The sequence below is a fragment of the Anolis sagrei genome, chromosome Y (assembly GCF_037176765.1).
Source record: "Anolis sagrei isolate rAnoSag1 chromosome Y, rAnoSag1.mat, whole genome shotgun sequence".
NCBI lineage: Eukaryota > Metazoa > Chordata > Lepidosauria > Squamata > Dactyloidae > Anolis > Anolis sagrei.
Window position 1 is genome coordinate 11,182,305 of NC_090035.1, and position 21,019 is coordinate 11,203,323.

Below are 21,019 nucleotides of genomic sequence, written 5' to 3' on the forward strand. Positions count from 1 at the left end.
GGTTTTTTCGGGCTATATGACGATGGTCTATTTATTTATTATTTATTTATTTACTTTATTTGTATACTGCTGTTCTCAGCCCATAGGCAACTCACAGCGGTTAACAACAGAACAGCAAAAATTCAATGCTACAATAACACGGTATAAAACAGTTAACATCCTAACACATTATACAATAATATACAATTAACAACAATAGCCATTCACTAGCGTCTCATCACTAAAAACATGATTCAGGTCCGTCATCCATTGTTCCATTCCTATGTTCATTACACTCATTGCACTGACTATTCGAACGCCTGCTCAAACAACCAGGTCTTCACTTTTTTGCGGAATACCATTAATGATGGAGCTTGTCTAATATCCGTGGGAATGGTCTAGAGGCATTCTCTCCTGACGTTTCACCTGCATCTATGGCAAGCATCCTCAGAGGTAGTGAGGTGTATTTAGCTTTGTATTTAGTTCGGAAGTGGACTGGCAGCCAGTGGAGCTGTTGTAGCATAGGAGTCATCCTCTTGTGATATGGCACTCAAGTTAACAATCTGGATGCTGACTGGATTGCAATTGCAATTGGTGCAATCTGCACCAATTGCAGCTTCTGAACTATCGTTAAAGGCAGCCCCACGTAGAGTGCGTTGCAGTAATTCAGATGGAATGTGACTAAGGTGTGGGCTACCATGGCCAAGACAGACGTCTCAAGGTACAGGCACAGCTGTTGCACAAGTTTTAACTGCGCAAAGGCACTCCTGGCCATCGCCAACACCTGGGATTCCAGGGTCAACTATGAATCCAGGATCACCCCCAGACTCTGTCTTCATGGAGATCCTCCTTACGACTGACCAGGAGTACCCCTGTCTTGCCTGGATTTAATTTCAGCTTGTTGGCCCTCATCCAGTCCATTACTGATGACAAACACCGGTTCAGGACCAGAACCAGATATCCTTGTTTGGTGTAGCTTAGTGCTTTCCTTCTGTATATGTGTTCAGCCAATTTCCTGGATAAGGAAGAGTCCATAATTTCATCATATTCAGACCAGTTAGGAAAAATGACCTCATGGATGTTTCCCCCTCATTGCATGGTGCATCATAGTCCAGTCTGAGTTTTGAGGAGAACTTTAGATTTTGTTTTCTTTTCTTTGCAGCCTGACTTGCTGAATTTCAAGAAAGGGTGGCTGACTAAGCAGTATGAAGATGGACAGGTGAGTCTTGTGTGAAAGCCTCCTTTCATTTGCTGTAGCAGAAGACGGCGCATCGTGGAGCTAATACCCATCTGAAATAATTACAGCTTCTCATCAGGGAGGTGGAGCAGCTGCCAATCTGTGTTTTGTTATTTTGTACTAGCCATCCCCTGCCACGCGTTGCTGTGGCCCACTCTGGTGGTCATGGGGGTTCTGTGTGGGAGGTCTGGCCAAATTCTATAGTTGGTGGACTTCGGAATGCTCTGTGATTGTAGGTGAACTATAAATTCCAGCAACTACAACTCCAAAATGTCAAGATTCTATTTTCCCCAAACTCCACCAGTGTTCACATTTGGGCATATTGAGTATTCGTGTAGAGTTTGGTCCAGATCCATCATTGTTTGAGTCCACAGTGATCTCTGGATGTAGGTGAACTACAACTCCAAAACCAAAGAACACTGCCCACCAAACCCTTCCAGTATTTTCTGTTGGTCATGGGAGAACGGTGTGCCAAGTTTGCCCCAGTTCTGTCATTGGTGGGGTTCAGAATGCTCTTTGATTTTAGGTGAACTATAAATCCCAGTAACGATAGCTCCCAATTGTCAGGGTCTATTTCCCCCAAACTCCATCTGTGTCCATATTTTGGCATATGGAATATTCATGCCAAATTTAGTCCAGATCCATCATTGTTTGAATCCATAGTGATCTCTGGATGTAGGTGAACTACAACTCCAAAACCAAAGGACACTGCCCACCAAAGACTGCCAGTATTTTCTGTTGGTTATGGGAGAACTGTGTGCCAAGTTTGGTTCAATTCTATCATTGGTGGGGTTCAGAATGCTCTTTGATTTAAGTTGAACTATAAATCCCAGCAACTACAACTCCCAAATGACAAAATCATATTTTTTTTAGTGAAGGACATACTTTGGGTTGTTAGGTGTCTTGCGTCCAAATTTGGTGTCAATTCGTCCAGTGGTTTTTGAGTTCTGTTAATCCCACAAACGAACATTACATTTTTATTTATATAGATTTAGGCTTCATCTACCTTTGTGCCGATTAGTGCTTTGTTTGACCCAGTAATTCTTGCAATTCACATGTAGTAAGTGATAAAATAAACCCCTTTATGTAAAAGACTTCTCCCATCTGAAGCTTTATCTCTGTCTCCTTCTAAGATTCCCATTAAAGAAGAGTCCTGGAGTGGGCACTTCAGTTTACTTCCGGGCTAAGCAGAATGCATCCCTTCCCCGCACACATGTAACTCATCGAGGCAGTATTTGTGGCCCATGTTCCCTCCAGATCATTCTTTTTCTGGCCTCCCAAAGTATGAGCAATAGGTTTCAAGCCTCCCCTAAACTGTGGAACATCAGGTTTGTCTCCGAGACTTTTCTACAGAGGGCCTTCTTGTGCCCCTGTTCCCTAAATACCAAGGTCTTGGTCTGTAAACAAAAGCAGGGGGTGTGCTGCGGGTTTCCATCACTAGCTTTTTCGGCCACAGCATCAAGCGAAAGCAGTGCCAGGCATCCTGCCATGCAGTCAGGGGAAGTAATTGGACTAAACGAACATGCCTTGGGGCCAGCTCTTAATGGAAGGACCAGCTGTCTGCCTTGCTTCTCCCCACTCCTCCAGGCAACGTGGTTGAATGTTCCCTTCCCAGAGCCGGCAGAGTTGCCAAGCATTATTGACGCGAGAGGGTGGCCTCACTCCAGTTAAGCAGCCGGTTCCCCCTTTGCCCTGGCTTCCTGCCCTATTCCTTTCTGCTTAGGCAAGAACATGCAGACACGGCTGGCGTAGAGTTGGCCACCTTGGGACTTAAGATCCTTTTTACATATTGTGTATGTGTTGGCATGGCATCTTTGAAAAGTCCTCTCATTCTGTATGTGTCTGAAATGGCGAGGAGAATCATTATTCAAAACAGCGTTTCTCAACCTGGGGGTCGGGTCCCCTGGAGGGGTCGCAAGGGGGTGTCATAGGGGTCGCCAAAGACCATCAGAAAACACAGTATTTTCTGGTGGTCATGGGGATTCTGTGTGGGAAGTTTGGCCCAATTCTACTGTTGGTGAGGTTCAGAATGCTCTTTGATTGTAGGTGAACTATCACTCCCAGCAACTACAACTCCCAGATGGCAAAGTCTATTTCCCCCAAACTCTACCAGTGTTCACATTTGGGCATATTGAGTATCCATGCCAAGTTTGGTCCACATCCATCATTGTTTGAGTCCACAATGGTCTCTGGATGTAGGTGAACTACAACTCTAAAACTCAAGATCAATGTCCACCAAACCTTTCCAGTATTTTCTGTTGGTCTGGAACTCTCTCCCTAAGGATATCAGGCAAGCTTGAAAATGTGGCTGAAAATGGAGCTTGAAAATGTGGCTGTTCCAGGGTGCCTTCCCAGAATAAGGAAACTCCAAGCATTTTGTCCCCAACGCACTTTATCAGAGATTTAGGATATCTGCAAACCCATCCCTCTCCAAACACCTACCCTTTTCTCCTGGTCATGCCCAGCACTTTTTAATTTTAATTTTAATTACTACATTTGGCCCTGCCATAGTTTTTAATTGCCTCATTGTGTGTTGTTAATGTTATTGCTTTGTTTTGATTTATTTTGCTGTATTCTTGTTGTTTTATTGTTGTATGTGGGCTCGGCCTCTTGTAAGCCGCACCGAGTCCTTCGGGAGATGGTAGCAGAGTACAAATAAAGGATTATTATTATTATTGGTCATGGGAGTTCTGTGTGCCAAGTTTGGTTCAATTCCATCATTGGTGGAGTTCAGAATGCTCTTTGATTGTAGGTGAACTATACATCCCAGCAACTACAACTCCCAAACAACAACATCAATCCCCCCAACCCTACCAGTATTCAAATATGGGCATATTTGGTATTTGTGCCAAATTGGGTCCCGTGAATGAAAATACATCCTGCATATCAGATATTTGCATTACGATTCATAACAGTAGCAAAATTACAGTTATGAAGTAGCAACAAAAATAATGTTATGGTTTGGGGGTCACCACAACATGGGGAACTGTATTAAGGGGTCGCGGCATGAGGAAGGTTGAGAAACACTGTTCTAAAATAAAGCTTGCCACCTGCAGTTGTTATGATTGATTTTGCATCAAACATCCATCAGTATTCTTATATCTGTTTCTGTTATTCAGAGATGCCTGTTTCCTTAATGACAGAGTTATTTCAAATAATTAATTTAACTGATTAAAGCAGAGGGTGAACATCATTCAGTTTTCCAGGTGTGTCTGAACTACAACTCCCAGCTTTCACCATGTGATACCAACTATGGTTGTTAGGAGGAACAATCTAATGACTGCTTTGTTTGACCCAGTAATTTTTGCAATTCATATGTAGTAAATAATAATAAAACTTTATTTATACCCCGCTACCATCTCACAAGGGATTCGGTGCGGCTTACATGAGGCCGAGCCCACAATACATCACTACAAGTAATAACAACCACTATACAAAGCAAAATACTAATACTAATAAAAAGCAATTAAAATAAATCTCATATACAAATAGCATAAACATTGAATGATAGCACAAAACACATGTTAAAATCTATGGCTGGGCCAAATGTAATTAAAGTTAAAAAATAATGCTGGGCATGAACAAGATAGAGGAGATGGGGCATTGGTGGAAACGTACAAGCAGTCCTAAATCAGTATAAAGTGCTTTTAGAGGACATAATGCTAAGGGTTCATTATTCTGGGAAGGCACACTGGAACAACCACGTTTTCAAGCTCCTCCTGAAGACTGCCAGAGTTGGGGCATGCCTGATGTCTTTAGGAAGTGAGTTCCAGAATCGAGGGGCCACCACCAAGAAGGCCCTCTCTCTTGTCCCCATCAATCGCGCTTGCGATGCAGGCGGGAGCGCAAGTAGGGCCTCTCCAGATGATCGAAAAGATTGTGGGTGTTCGTACACAGAAATGCGGTGACACAGGTAGGCAGGTCCCAAAACGTTCAGAGCTTTGTAGGTAAGAATCTGCACCTTGAAATGGGTCCGGATAACGAATGGCAGCCAGTGGAGCTCCTTAAACAGGAGGGTTGACCACTCCTTGTAAGGAGTGCCAATTAACAACCTGGTCACCGCCTGTTGGACCAACTGAAATTTCCGAGCCTTTTTCAAGGGCAGCCCCACGTAGAGCGCATTACAGTAGTCCAATCTGGAGGTGACTAAGGCATGGACCACCCTGGCCAGATCTGCCTTCACGAGGTATGGTCGCAGTTGGCGCACAAGTCTTAATTGTGCAAAGGCAAAAAAGTGATAAAATAAGCCATTCTGAATAAACTCTGTGCCCGACTGTGGCGGAGACTCCTTTTATGGAAGCTTTTAAACAGAGGCTGGATGGCCATCTGTTGGGGGTGCTTTGAATGTGATTTTCCTGCTTTTTGACAGAAAGGGGTTGGATTGGATGGCACATGAGGTCTCTTCCAACTCTATGACATCGGCAGGATTCACAATTTCCATCCCTAGAGTAAAATTTTCACCCTCATTCATTAAAGAATTATATTGACATCTCATGCTACAGGATAATTAGTCCTTCCAGGAAGTGCAGAACCGAGCATGAACACATTCGCCTCCTCCAAATAGATGATCCCAATCACTTTCTGTTCCTCTACACTTGAGATTCTGGAGATGAGCTTGAAGCATTTGCAAAAACAACAGATGCTGTCTGAATTGTCTCTATATTCGAGTGCATCCGTCAGTGTTGTGATCACAATCTTGAGAATATGAATCAATCCTGTTCGGATAGCAAGATCCCTTACATACGTATGCACAAGTACATGCATGTTTCAGACTGAAGATGATAGCAGGTTGTAAGCAAGTTGTCTTATTTGTTTAATAGTGGAAGAAACATTGGTTTGTCCTGACGGATCAAAGCCTGAGATACTACCGGGATTCTGTGGCAGAGGAGGTATGTTGCTCTTGAGGCAGCTGCGAGTTTATTTTTTATGCTTATGCATTTCCATTTCCTTCCACTAAATTGAATTTTAGATGGCAAGTTCTTCTGGGCTTAATCTGTTGATTCCTGAATTTTCTCAGACACATTGAAGCTTGATAGATGAACTAAGAAATAAGTAAATAACCATTGCCATCTTGTTGGAGATAGGAAAGATATCTTTCGATGTTTGCCATTGATTGCCCATTATTAAACCTTTCTTCTCTCGTTTCATTTTCCCAGGCTGCTGACTTGGATGGGGAAATCGACTTGTCAACTTGTTTTGATGTCACGGAATACCCTGTTCAGCGGAACTATGGCTTCCAGATTCATGTAAGAGAAGTTTTTTTTTTAAATCGTATCGGAAGTGACTTGTGAAACTGCAAGTCACTTCTAGTGTGAGAGAATTGGCCGACTGCAGGGATGTTGCCCAGGGGACACCCGGATGTGTTACCATCCTGTAGGAGGCTTCTCTCATGTCCCCGCATGGGAAGCTGGAACTGACAGATGGGAGCTCACCCCATCTCGCAAATTCCAACTGCCGAGGAGCCATGGTGGCACAATGGTTTAACCCATTGCGCCACCATAGCTCCTCATATAAGAGAAGCTTGGAGAACATGATGGGTCAAGTAGTGGAAAAGATGGCAGAAATTCAGTTCTGGGTGAAATGGCGCTTCTTTTATTGATTTGGTCCGCAGCTTGGGAAAACAGAAGCTGCTTTAGAAGCAGCTCTGCTTCTTGAGAAAACAAAACAATTCATTTATTTATTTACAACTCCGGCCCTGTTTACCTCTCCGAACGTATTCTCCCCTATGAACCATCAAGATTATTAAGATCGTCTGGAAAGGCTCTGCTCTCGGTCCCACCGGCCTCGCAAGCGCGTCTGGTGGGGACGAGGGACAGGGCCTTCTCGGTGGTGGCCCCTCGACCCTGGAACTCTCTCCCACTGGAGATCAGAACCGCCCCTTCTATCCTGACATTTAGGAAACAGGTGAAGGAAACAGGTTATGGAAACAGGCATTCGATGAGTGAGCCAACACCCTGAGATATGTGTGGAGGATGATGAGCAACGATTTTAGTGTGACGACTGACCATTGTAGTTATTGAATGTAATTGCTGTTTTAATTGTTTTACTGTAATATGATTTATGATGTTTTTATTGACTGTATGTGATATTATGGTTGGAAACCGGTCTGAGTCCCTCAAGAGAGGTGAGAAGGTCGGTATACAAAACTTTTAAATAAGTAAATAAATAAATTTTATATTCCGCCATTCCCACCTCGCAGGGGACTCAGGGCAGATTACAGTGTACACATATATGGCAAACATTCAGTGCCAATTTTTGACATACAAACATATACATGCTACACACACAGAGGCTATTTAACTTTTTCTGGCCGCCAGGGAAGCTGTCGCTTTCATCGTCTATCTGCGACGCTGATGAAGCACTTCCTCATTCCCCGCATGCTTCCCCGCTGGAATGCTTTGCTGGAGTCTTCTTTATGGCCTCATAAATCAGTTAATTTAGCCTCCCCACACTTTTAAGGTGGTACCTAATTTTCCTACTTGACAGATGCAACTGTCTTTCGGGTTGCAAAGGTCGACAACAGGCTACTCAATTGGTTGGAAACCCACTCCAACCCGGGCTGGCTTCGAACTCATGACAAAACAATTGCTTCCAACTTCAGTTGGGATACAGTCTGTATCCCATCCTGGAAACTGGTGATTTGGGTTCAGCTGTAAATGGTTTAGTGACATAACATCTACCTTTGACTTGCATAGATATTGAAGGACTGGGCAGTCCAGAACAATGCAGCCACCATTATTCCTCCATGGTGGTTTTGCTTCATGGGAGCTCAACATTATCCTAGAGCAGTGGTTCTCAACCTTCCTAATGCCATGACCCCTTAATACACTTCCTCATGTTGTGGTGACCCCCAACCATAACATTATTTTCATTGCTACTTCATAACTGTAATTTTGCTACTGTTATGAATTGTAATGTAAATATCTGACGTGCAGCATGTATTTTCCTTCACTGGACCAAATTTGGCACAAATGATATGCCCAAATTTCAATATTGGTGGGATTGGAGGGATTGATTTTGTCATTTGGGAGTTGTAGTTGCTGAGATTTATAGTTAAACTACAATCAAAGAGCATTCTGAACTCCACCAACTATGGAACTGAACCAAATTTGGCACACAGAACTCCCATGAACAACAGAAAATATTGGGTTTGGTGGGCATTGATTTCAGTTTTAGAGTTGTAGTTCACCTACCTCCAGAGAGCACTGTGGACTCCAACATTAATGGATCTGGACCAAACTTGGCATGAATACTCAATATGCCCAAAGTTTGGGGAAAATAGACCTTGACATTTGGGAGTTGAAGTTGCTGGTATTTATAGTTAATCTACAATCAAAGAGCATTCTGAACCCAGCCCATAAGGGATCTGCACTAAACTCGACATGCTACCTACATGGCCAACACTGATTACTAGTGGGGTTGGGCTGTTTTTGAATTCTGGGAGTTGTAGTTCACCAACACCAAAAAGAAAGAGAAGGACAGGCAGATAGATACTCAGCCTTCTCTGCCAAAAGAGTTCCTAAGACCATTAGAAATATGTGTCTTCTGATGGTCTTTGGCGACCTCCTGAAACCCTTTCGCGACCCCCTCAGGAGTCCCAACCCCCAGGTTGAGAAACACTGTCCTAGAGGAAATATCTCAATACATTTCCTTCCCAAAATATAGAAAGTACAAGGAGGCGGCATGAAGCTGACTTCCCTCCTCCTGAGAGGCTGCTCAATGTGATTTGTTTCCCTCATGTTGCCCCGTCTCTCTTGCTTAGACTAAAGAAGGAAAGTTCACCCTCTCGGCCATGACATCAGGCATTCGCCGCAATTGGATCCAGACCATCATGAAGCATGTGCGGCCCACCACAGCACCAGATGTGACCAGGTAAGAAAAATCAGGACAGTGGGCTCTTTAACGTGTTCCACACATGTTCTTTTTGAACTTACTCATTCTCAATCTCTGTTACTACCCATCTATTCCCTTCCTCTGAGTATAGCTCAGACAAGTTTTGGATTTCCCCAGTTCTGATAGCAGATAATAATAATAATAATAATAATAATAATAATAATAATAATACTTTATTATTATCTACCATCTCCCAAGAGACTCGGTGCGGCTTACATGAGGCCGAGCCCACAATACAACCATAACAATAACAGCAATAATACAAAAACAATACAGAACTCATAGCAAAATAAGCAAAAACAATAACAATAACACAACGCATTTAAAAACCAATGGCTGGGTCAAATGTAATAATTAATTTTTTTAAAATAATGCTGGGCATGAACAGGTAACATGTAATTGGAATAATGGTTTTGGAGAGGGAAGAAATGTGCAAACAATCCAAAATCATTATTAAAGTGCGCTTGAGGACATATTGCTGGGAGTTTCCTTATTCTGGGAAGGCACACTGAAACAGCCACATTTTCAGGCTCCTCCGAAAGACTGCTAGAGTTGGAGCTTGTCTAATATCTCTGGGGAGTGAGTTCCAGAGTCGAGGGGCCACCACCGAGAAGGCCCTCTCCCTCGTCCCCACCAATCGCGCTTGCGATTGTGTTGGGAGCGTGAGCAGGGCCTCTCCAAATGATCGAAGAGATTGTGTGGGTTTGTACACAGAGATGCGGTCACGCAGGTAGGCGGATCCCAAACCGTTTAGGGCTAAACCAATTTCACGCTGCAGCAATGTATGTGCTCAAACACAACTACTGCCCCACGATATCTTTAGGTACTATATATCCTTAGGTTCCTGAAACAAAGTTAACTATGTAATTATTGGCACGATATCCCAAAATTCCCATCTTTCATTGAGGAAATGTATATTCTAAAAGTTACATCAGAAGCAAATATTTATTCCAACGGAATTAAAATCACGGGGAATGCAAGTCTTCTTACTTTTATTGCAGCCACATCTCTTGAAAACCTTTTGCTTCTTTAGAATTCATAACAGATATCATGGATTTTGTGCTCCATGACAGATTTGATCACTGATATTGTGCTCCATGACAAATTTGTCCCTCAAGAGTTATACTAAATTATACAAAGATGCTTCTGTGCTCCTTTTTCTGAAAGACTGAGGCAACTATCACAGGTTAAATATTATTTTCTCTACTGTTCTTCAACAATTTCCAGAAACAACACATAGATGTATTGTCGAAGGCTTTCATGGCCGGAATCACTGGATTGTTGTAGGTTTTTTCGTGCTATGTGGCCATGTTCTAGAGGCATATTCTCCTGACATTTTGCCTGTATCTATGGCAAGCATCCTCAGAGGTAGTGAGGTCTGTTGGAACTAGGAAAATGGGTTTATATATCTGTGGAATGACCAGGGTGGGACAAAGGACTTTTGTCTGCTGGAGCTAGGTGTTAATGTTTCAAATCTGGCTACCAGTATTAAAAAACTCAAAAATTACAACAGCAAAACAACAGAGAGTAAACAATCAGGCACATCAAATCACCTCTCAACAAAAGATTCCCCCCAGGCACTTCCAAGCCATTAAATGCTAATCAAGGTGGTCATTTGAAACATTCACACCTAGCTCCAGCAGACAAAAATCCTTTGTCCCAGCACAAATTGCACAAATTGCAACAGCACAACAACAGAGAGGAAGCAGGCAGGGACATCTAATTACCTCTCAACAAAAGTTTGCTCCAGGTACAGTCAGCCCATTGTATGCTAATCAAGGTGGTCAGTTGAAACATTCACACCTAGCTCCAGCAGACAAAAATCCTTTGTCCCACCCTGGTCATTCCACAGATATATAAACCCCTTTTCCTAGTTCCAACAGACCTCACTACCTCTGAGGATGCTTGCCATAGAGGCAGGCGAAACGTCAGGAGAAAATGCCTCTAGAACATGGCCATATAGCCCGGGAAAACCTACAACAACCCAACACATAGATGGTCCATAGCATCAACAATTGAAGCACCACGCCTACTTAAAGGACAGGTTCTGTCTCCCTACCTATTTCTCAATCTTCTATCATTTTTATCTTTCCGTTCTCAACTCCATTTGCTCTTTCCTTATCAACCCATTAAGGATGTCTTGAGAGAATTGAGACCACAAAAACCGTGTCCGTACGTCATTTTGAGCCAGAAATCCTAACTGGATAAACAATAGTATCGGCAAGCAAATGCATGCAATCCATTTCCTCTTCTCTTTGCACGCATGGGTAAACAGACCAAGGAGGTAACTCTGCATGACACCCAAACCTGTAATTATGACTAATTTCTACCAGGAAAAATGGAAATCATAAAACAGCAATAAACTTTGGCGCAATGAGCTATAAACCTGGGTTCGAGTGCCATGCAAATCAACCCTTTCCACTGAATTTAACTATGCCAAGGGAAGAGCAAATGGGCTGTATGTTCAGTCAGTTTTTGGCTTACAGAGATGCACAGAAAATGCCAAAAAAGCAGCACACGCAACTCAAAAGGAGCCATTTCCCTTCCTTTGTGCCTCACCCCACTGCTGCCCGGGTGCTTCTGTGCCCCCTTCTTTTTCTCCTCACTCCTTCATATGTTTAATTTCCATGCGTTCCCAGGAAAAGCTTCTCTTTGAAACTCTCGGTGCTGAAGCCCAGGTTGGAAAACTGTGTTCTCTCCTGTATTAACGTTTTGTGGTTTGTATATATATATATCTTGTGATTCAGTGCATGCTCCCCTCTTTGCTGCAGTTTGAATGGGTGACAAGTCTTGCTTCTCTGCTTCACAAATGTGCAGGCGAGGGGGGAGAAGAGAACACCGAGGGGCCAGGGCCTGGCTTGGCTACCGAATTGCCTTTTTTGGTGTAGCGATGCTCTCTTAAGTGGTGTCACAACGGGGCCGGTATTTGATAATATAAAGTGGGATGGATATTTATTTATTATTACTTACTTTATTTATATACCGCTTTTCTCAGCCCTCAGGCGACTCAAAGCGGTGAACAACATCAATACAAAACATCACGAGACAAGTATAGAGCAATTAAAAACAATTGTAACGTAAATCATTAAACATCCATATTTATTTATTTATTTACTTTGCTTGTATACCGCAGTTTCTCAGCCCGTAGGCGACTCAACGCGGTTCACAACAAGAGCGAAAGTCAATCCAACAACATACAATATTAAAACCATTAACAGTATAAAATACAAACTAATGACATCTCAATAACAACACATTAACGTCTCGTAACTACAATCGTGATCCAATTCGTCATCCATAATTCCGTTTCCTATATTCATCGTGTTCATTGCACTATTTATCCGAACGCCTGTTCAAACAGCCAGGTTTTTAGTTTTCTTCGAAACACCATTAGCGAAGGGGCTGATCTAATGTCCATGGGAAGGGCGTTCCACAGCCGAGGTGCCACCACAGAGAAGGCCCTGTCCCTCATCCCCGCCAGCCGTGCCTGTGATGCAGGCGGGATCGAGAGCAGGGCCTCCCCAGAAGATCTTAGAGTCCTGGTGGGTTCATAGGCAGAGATACGTTCGGATAGGTAGCTTGGGCCAGAACCGTTTAGGGCTTTATAGGCCAACGCCAGCACTTTGAATTGAGCCCGGTAGCAAATCGGCAGCCAGTGGAGCTGGCGCAGCAAAGGAGTTGTATGATCCCTGCGCTCCGCTCCTGTTAGTATCATGGCTGCCGAACGCTGGACTAGTTGGAGCTTCCGAGCCATCTTCAAAGGCAACCCCACGTAGAGAGCGTTGCAGTAGTCTAAACGGGATGTAACCAGAGCGTGGACTACCGTGGCCAAGTCAGACTTCCCAAGGTACGGGTGCAGCTGGCGCACAAGCTTAACTACAACCTCCTACCTTTCTGAAATACAGAAACAACACAAATTACATGAGTTTGCCTGACGATTAGTCTTTACCAATGTTACATTTTTTGCAAGGTACCATATATGATTTTTTGTATTGAAAAGCATGTAAAGGTAGAATAGACACATAGTCTCATCAGCAGGAAGTCACAGCTGAAAGGTACATCACAATCCACAGCAGAGCTGGGTTAGTGTTGAATCGGTAAGAGACTGGTAGTGTGCAATAGGTTAAACCCTTGTACCGGCAGGATTGGTCGACCGACAGGTTTGCGGTTGGAATCAAGGAAGCGGGGTAAGCTTCCGTCTGTCGAGGTCTAGCTTCTTATGCTGGGACATGAAGTAAGCCCACCACATGGTAAAACATCAACATCCGGGCGTCCCCTGGGCAACGTCCTTGCAGATAGCCAATTCTCTCACACCAGAAGTGTCTTGCAGTTTCTCAAGTAGCCTTTGACATGAAAAAAAAGAGTAAGAATCATAGAATCATAGAATCCAAGAGTTGGAAGAGACCCCCATGGGCCATCCAGTCCAACCCCATTCTGCCAAGAATCATAGAATCATAGAGTTGGAAGAGACCTCATGCGCCATCCAGTCCAACCCCCTGCCAAGAAGCAGGAATATTGAATTCAAAGCACCCCTGACAGATGGCCATCCAGCCTCTGTTTAAAAGCTTCCAAAGAAGGAGCCTCCACCACACTCCGGGGCAGAGAGTTTCACTGCTGAACGGCTCTCACAGTCAGGAAGTTCTTCCTCGTGTTCAGATGGAATCTCCTTTCTTGTAGTTTGAAGCCATTGTTCTGTTGCGTCCTAGTCTCCAGGGAAGCAGAAAACAAGCTTGTTCCCTCCTCCCTGTGGCTTCCTCTCACATATTTATACATGGCTATCATATCTCCTCTCAGCCTTCTCTTCTTCAGGCTAAACATGCCCAGGTCCTTAAGTCGCTCCTCATAGGGCTTGTTCTCCAGATCCTTGATCATTTTAGTTGCCCTCCTCTGGACACATTCCAGCTTGTCAATATCTCTCTTGAATTGTAGTGCCCAGAATTGGACACAATATTCCAGGTGTGGCCTAACCAGAGCAGAATAGAGTATGGGGAGCATGACTTCCCTAGATCTAGACACTATGCTCCTATTGATGCAGGCCAAAATCCCATTGGCTTTTGGTGTCTCTTGCAACTAGTTACTCTTTGTACAGTAACTATTCCGTAATGAAATATCCTGCCAACATGGTAAAGGAATAGGCCTCAACACCTCTGAAATACAGTATCAAGTGCTCAGGAGTGACAGGTAAGCATATAAAGATCCAATCATTTTGCTAAGCAACTGGGGCCCAAATGTGTTACTTGTGTCTCCTTGACACAAATAACTCTAGGCATGCATTATCTAAAATAATTTGTGTCAGGACTCATATTAATATTAAAAACTGAGTATATAGAATTCCTCAACTACAATATTTACCATGTTGCTAGGGTGAGTTAAACAATATATAGAAAATTCAATGCCTCTGTTGCTGGTTGTGTCATCACGCAGATTTCTTGAAGACTAATAAATTCATAGACACATCTTTTTAAAAACCAAACCGCTTAAAAAATAGGCAGGTAGCAACATGCTTGAGGTGCAATGTCACATACTAAATCACTTCCAGTTCCTGTATGATTTTTTTGGCAGTTTCTAATATTGATGGCAAGTCTGTTGAGCAGGCACTACGAATTTGAGTCTGAGATTGTAAGCCTAAAGGCAGGTGTGAGGAAGCCCAGTAATTCTCAGTATCAATTTAGGAGCTGTTTTATAAAAGGACCACTAATTGAAAGGGGTTTACTTATTCGATAGCGTAGCGTTTAATGTCCCTGATTTGGTCTTACTTCTTATGCAGAGCTGTTTGTCTTAGAAGAAACCGTATCAGAGGCAAGGCTTGAGAAGAAAAAAAACAGTAACAATTTTATTTAACAGGAATATAACAGATTCAGTGTTACTTCTCTAGAGGCACAAACTTAGTTGGTTACATTGATAAGGTTTCCTGAATAACTTTAGGTACTAAACAGACTTCAAAAGGTTTCTTTAGGAAGATGTTTCTTTCTTTAACAAGCGTTCTTTTACTACAAATAAGCTGCCTGACTTATTTAACTGTATTGGCTCCAAGCCAAACCCTGATTCTTAACCAAGGAATCAGTCCTCCCTGTAGTTCTACCACTACAGGATTCCTGCTGGATGTCCACACCCACACAGGATCAACTACCTCTGTAATTACACTAATTACAGATCAGTTTCTGGATCCTCTCACTACACAACCAGTCTTCTCTGTAGCTCACCAGCTTACAGACTGTCCACTTTCAAACAGCTGTGCTGTTAAGTGGCAACTCAGCTAGAGACAAGCCAAGCTAGCCACCATCTAACAAAATATAATTCTACATACTTACTATTATTACTTATTGTCTAAACAACACACAACTATAGGAATAAAAATACACATTGTCACAGCAGGGAACTGCTTTGTTGTTCTTAACTTTAAAACGCCATGTACATTTACCAAAATTGGGGTGATGAGAAGAACATAAAGATGATTCTAACATATAATACTCATTTGATGCTTCCTTTCTCATTTAGCAGTAAAGTAAGATAAATGTTCAGGCTGCAGTCATGCAGATCCTGCCGTTTTGATATACAGGGTTACAGCAGATGTTGGTGACCATTGGCAAGTTTGGTAGAATGTATTTCAGGTCAAGTAAAATGCCTGTCGCTGGGATTATTTCTTTGTTTGGTTTCTCCTGTAAAACTGAGTAGTTCTCATTCATTCCTTCCAATAGATGGTGCTTCAAGGGTATTTGCACCTCCATTTATGAATCCTTGTTCTGAATAGAGTACTGAACTGGTATGGATGATCAAATGTATTTTTTAATTATTATTGGGGTTTAGTTTCCAGCTACTGGACTGAATGTTTCTCTGTAGAATAATTGGAGTTAGTTTATTGCTGTCCAATTTCCAAACCCAGTCTGCAAATGTGCATGCTGAAGGCTGGCATGTGTTATGTTTTGTTGAAAGGCCTTGTCTGACGGTTCCTTTTAGGCTCTCTCTCCTCAGATGTCTGAAATTCCTTTCCTTGCCTGTCTGCTGCCTGTGTGTATTGCTCTTTTCTTTTCTCAGTATTTACCTTGAGAGCTGCAGCTTTCCTTGTCAGTAATAGCTTGCATTAGGCCTCGTGCTCATTTCTGTCGTTGGAAGAAAAAAGTAACGTAGCATCTTGACATTCAGACCTGTGGTATTTTCTGTAAGGCTGAGTTTCTTCGTACTTCATATTTTTTTTTCTACAGAAAGGACATATAAAATCTGTTACAAAAAGTGCTGAACTTCCCATCTCTCTCTATATAAATGCTCAGTGCATAATGAGTACCTTAAAAACAAAGGAACCAATGAACGAAATCACACCAAATTTGGCAACAAAACGTCTCACAACACAAGGAATGACCATCACTCAAAAAATTATGATTTTGTCATTTGGGAGTATAATCAAAAAGCATTCTGAACAATGGAATTGAACCAAACTTGGCACACAGGGCTCCCACGACCAACAGAAAATACTAGCACTGTTTGGTGGGCATTGACCTTGAGTTTGGGAGTTGTAGTTCACCTCCATCCAGAGAACACTGTGGACTCAAACAATGATGGATCTGGACCAAACTTGACACGAATATTCCATATGTCCAAATACGAACACAGATGGAGTTTGGGGGAAATAGACCTTGGCATTTGGGAGTTGTAGTTACTGGGATTTATAGTTCACCTACAATCAAAGACCATTCTGAATAAACCACATGAATGACAGAACTGGGGCAAACTTCCCACACAGAACCCCATGACCAACAGAAAATACTTAAGGCCATCCAGTCCAACTCCCTTCACCAGGGCAAGAAAACATCATCAAAACCCTCCTGACAGAGAGCCATCCAGCCATGGATATAGATAGATAGATAGATAGATAGATAGATAGATAGATAGATGATTCACACACACACAGATAAAGTATTACAGATTTGAAAGGGACTCCTAAAGATGGACAATTATGTTGCATGTTCCAGAGTTGGCAAACCAGACAATCTCTACGTCAAAACTGTCAAACATCAAGAAATACTCTTTACCCACAAGCATAAAGACATTACATATATTAGAAACCAGCACATTCTAATTACTTGATTTTCCATATCAACAGACTGGGCCACAGCAACGTGTGGCAGGGGGCCGCTAGTGTCATTATGACTGGATGTGCTCCAAGCTGCTGTAGTGTTCTGATATACACATTAGCGACCTAGAATTGCATTTTTCCATACATACGTCTACTCTGAATAGCCTTGGATGAGAATGTCTCTTGCAGCCAAGATAGAATAGCTTCCATTTTTCTTAGCTGAAAAAGTGGAAATGCCAAAGGTGGAAGTTACATCCATGTGGAGGATTATGGGGGTCTGTGTAGGACAGTGGTTCTCAACCTTCCTAATGCTGTGACCCCTTAATACAGTTCCTTATGTTGTGGTGACCCCCAACCATAACATTATTTTCATTGCTACTTCACAACTATAATTTTGCTCCTGTTATGAATCATCTTGTAAATATCCAATATGCAGGATGTATTTTCATTCATTTGGCACAAATACTCGATACGCCCAAATTTGAATACTGGTGGGGTTGAGGGGAGGATTGATTTTGTCATTTGGGAGTTGTAGTTTATAGTTCACCTACAATATCAAAGAGCATTCTGAACTCCACCAATGATAGAATTGAACCAAACTTGGGACACAGAGCTCCCATGACCAACAACAAATTCTGGAAGAGTGTGGTGGGCATTGACCTTGGGTTTTGGAGTTATAGTTTACCTACATCCAGAGAGCACTGATGCATCTGGACCAAACTTGGCATGAATCATAGAAACAAAGAGTTGGAAGAGACCTCATGGGCCATCCAGTCCAAGCCCTGCCAAGAAGCAGGAATATTGCATTCAAAGCACCCCTGACAGATGGCCATCCAGCCTCTGTTTAAAAGCTTCCAAAGAAGGAGCCTCCACCACACTGCAGGGCAGAGAGTTCCACTGCTGAACGGCTCTCACAGTCAGGAAGTTCTTCCTCATGTTCAGATGGAATCTCCTTCCTTGTAGTTTGAAGCCATTGTTCCACATCCTAGTCTCCAGGGAAGCAGAAAACAAGCTTTCTCCCTCCTCTCTGTGGCTTCCTCTCACATATTTATACATGGCTATCATATCTCCTCTCAGCCTTCTCTTTTGGAGTTATAGTTTACCTACATCCAGAGAGTACTGATGCATCTGGACCAAACTTGGCATGAATACTCAATGTGACCAAATGTGGACACTGGTGCAGTTTGGGGAAGATAGACCTTGACATTTGGGAGTTGTAGTGGCTGGGATTTATAGTTCACCTATACTCAAAGAGCATTCTGAACTCCACCAATGATAGAATTGGGCCAAACTTCCCACACGGAACCCCCATGACCAACAGAAAATACTGTCTTTGGCGACCCCTCTGACATCCCCTCGCGACCCCCCTAGGGGTCCCAACCCCCAGGTTGAGAAACACTGGTGTAGGAAAAACATCTTTTTCCAGTGGTGTTGAAAAAAGCCTGAATATTCAGTACATGAAATACCTTGGAGATAGTCCATGGAGAACCTTTTCTGGAGGAATCCTTTTGTAGGCATGCCAATTGATCTTTTGTAGCTTATTTTCCTATATTCACTCCTCCCTGCAGTTATTAAACTACAGCCTGATAACTGGTCTAACTGGCCTTCAACTGAAGGGAAACTAAACTAGGCTAAAATATGGTTTTAAAGACAAAACTGCCTGCAATGTGAATGGGTGAATCAATCCAACATTTTCATTTGGTTACCATGTCCAGATGATTCTGGGCTGACATTTTTCTTCCCAGAGAGTGGATCTCACGGAGGAATGTATATCAAAATGAAAATATTGAAATGTACCATCCAGATTTTTCTAATCTCAGAATTTTGCTTCAGAACATAAATGTGTCCTGCTAGTAATTCTTTGGTGTATTATTTGTTGAGAATTATTTTCATAGGTTTTTTTCTGGCATGAAATTATGTTTCTGCAAAGTTTTGAAAACGTTACATTGGTTCTGGCTCAAACAATTCACTATCTTGAATGTTAAATGCTAAACGTAAATCAGGATCCATGGCAAGAAGTTTCAGAGGTGGTGGAAAAGGTGAAATTTTAACAGGTTTGAGTTCCTCCATGAATGCTTCTGGGTCACAGCAATGCTGGTGTTTTGTTGTTGTTGTGTGCCTCCAAATTATTTCTGACTTAAGGCAAGCCTGTAATGTGTTTTTCTTGGAAAGATTTGTTCAAAAGACGTGTGCCATTGTCTTCCTTGGATACAAAGTGTGACCATGGCTAAGCAGGGCTTAAACCCTGGTGTCCCAGATTCATAGCTGAACACCCCAACTGCTACGCCATGCTGGCTCAGTGTTGTCCCTGGAATGAATTTTAAGAGAATATACGTTAAATTGGCGCCTAATGCTTTTGCTTTCCTCTCTCCTTTGGTTCATTTTCCTTAGCTCTTTGCCAGAAGAGAGGAGCAAAACTAGCTCCTCCTTGGATTCCTGTCCCAAGCCGAGTGAGAAACAGGACGCAGAGCAAGCAGAGGTTGACCCCGAACACAAGCGGAGCCGTGCCCGGGAACGCAGGCGGGAGGGCCGCTCCAAGACCTTTGACTGGGCTGAGTTTCGTCCCATCCAGCAAGCTCTGGCACAGGAACGAGCAAACGTGGCAGAGAATTTGAAGGACGCTGGCACCGCATTCCCCAAAGAGCCTGGGGATGCGGATTCTGGGGAACTTGAGAGAGAACGTGCTCGGAGAAGGGAGGAGAGACGTAAGCGATTTGAAAGCCTGGATGCTCCTGATGCGGGAAGCCCCGAAGACTTCTCTAGGATGGAGGTGGACAGACTTCCGGGGTTGCCCATCCCTTCAGAAACCAAGTCGCATGTTCATGTGGAGATAGAGCAGCGCTGGCACCAAGTGGAGACAACGCCGCTGCGTGAGGAGAAGCAAGTCCCCATCGCCCCTTTGCACCTCTCACATTCAGAGGACAACAACGAAACGCCCAACAAGCAGCACCTCACCACACTCCTGGAAAAGGAGGTAAGTTGGGAAGTGTGGCTCAGAGATGGAATCTGGGCTTCTGAAGCAGGGCTTTTTATGACTGGTGCATGCTATTAGTGCCGTAACACCTGTCCTGGATGAAACCGGAAAAGGCTGATTTAGAAGTGTGAGCAGTTGTTTCCTTAGTTGATGTTCTCTTCCTTCCCTGTGAATATCTTTCTCGCTGTCATTTTGTCTTAGAAACTTCTTGAGATAGTTACTAATTTTGTTGTCTGCGAAGGATCTGAAATTCAAGTAATCTTAGGGGAAGAACATAGGAACATATCCATAAATATCGGTTCAGTGGTAGTGTTGAAACTGTACAGTTTTATGGGTTATTGAAGGTTTTTTCGGGCTATATGGCTGTGGTCTAGAGCAGTGGTTCTCAACCTGGGGTCCCCAGATGTTTTTGGCCTTCAACTCCCAGAAATCCTAACAGCTGGTAAACTGGCTGGGATTTCTGGGAGTTGTAGGCCAAAAACATCTGGGGACCCCAGGTTGAGAACCACTGGTCTAGAGGCATTCTCTCCTGACGTTTCGCCTGCATCTATGGCAAGCATCCTCAGAGGTAGTGAGGTCTATTGGAACTAGGAAAAAGGGTTTATATATCTGTGGAATGACCAGGGTGTGACAAAGGACTCTTGTCTGCTGGAGCTAGGTGTAAATGTTTCAACTGACCACCTGAATTAGCATATAATGGCCTGACAGTGCCTAGAGCAAACTTTTGTTGAGAGGTGATTAGATGTCCTTGTTTGTAAAGAGTTTTGGTAAACACAGTTATTTTGCTTGCTCTGGTATCCTCTCACTTCTGCAGGAGTCTACCGTATACCATGCAGCTGTGGACAAGTCTACATAGGGACCACCA

At 43.1% G+C, this 21,019-nt stretch overlaps 1 protein-coding gene across 6 annotated transcripts in view; it reads left to right on the forward strand.

Moving 5' to 3' along the window:
* The window catches only part of LOC132782131 (myosin phosphatase Rho-interacting protein), a 208,197-nt gene that overhangs the window by 159,159 nt on the left and 28,019 nt on the right, over positions 1–21,019 (forward strand). For 4 of the 6 annotated variants that reach the window (XM_067461785.1, XM_067461784.1, XM_067461789.1 and 1 more), the window contains exons 10-14: positions 1,142–1,198; positions 6,037–6,105; positions 6,373–6,462; positions 8,979–9,088; positions 19,572–20,154. In XM_067461785.1, coding sequence (XP_067317886.1) covers positions 1,142–1,198; positions 6,037–6,105; positions 6,373–6,462; positions 8,979–9,088; positions 19,572–20,154 — 909 coding nt within the window. Of the gene's footprint in view, positions 1–1,141; positions 1,199–6,036; positions 6,106–6,372; positions 6,463–8,978; positions 9,089–11,748; positions 11,788–19,571; positions 20,155–21,019 lie in introns of all 6 variants that reach the window. The other 2 variants (XM_067461786.1, XM_067461787.1) reach the window with 1 other exon arrangement.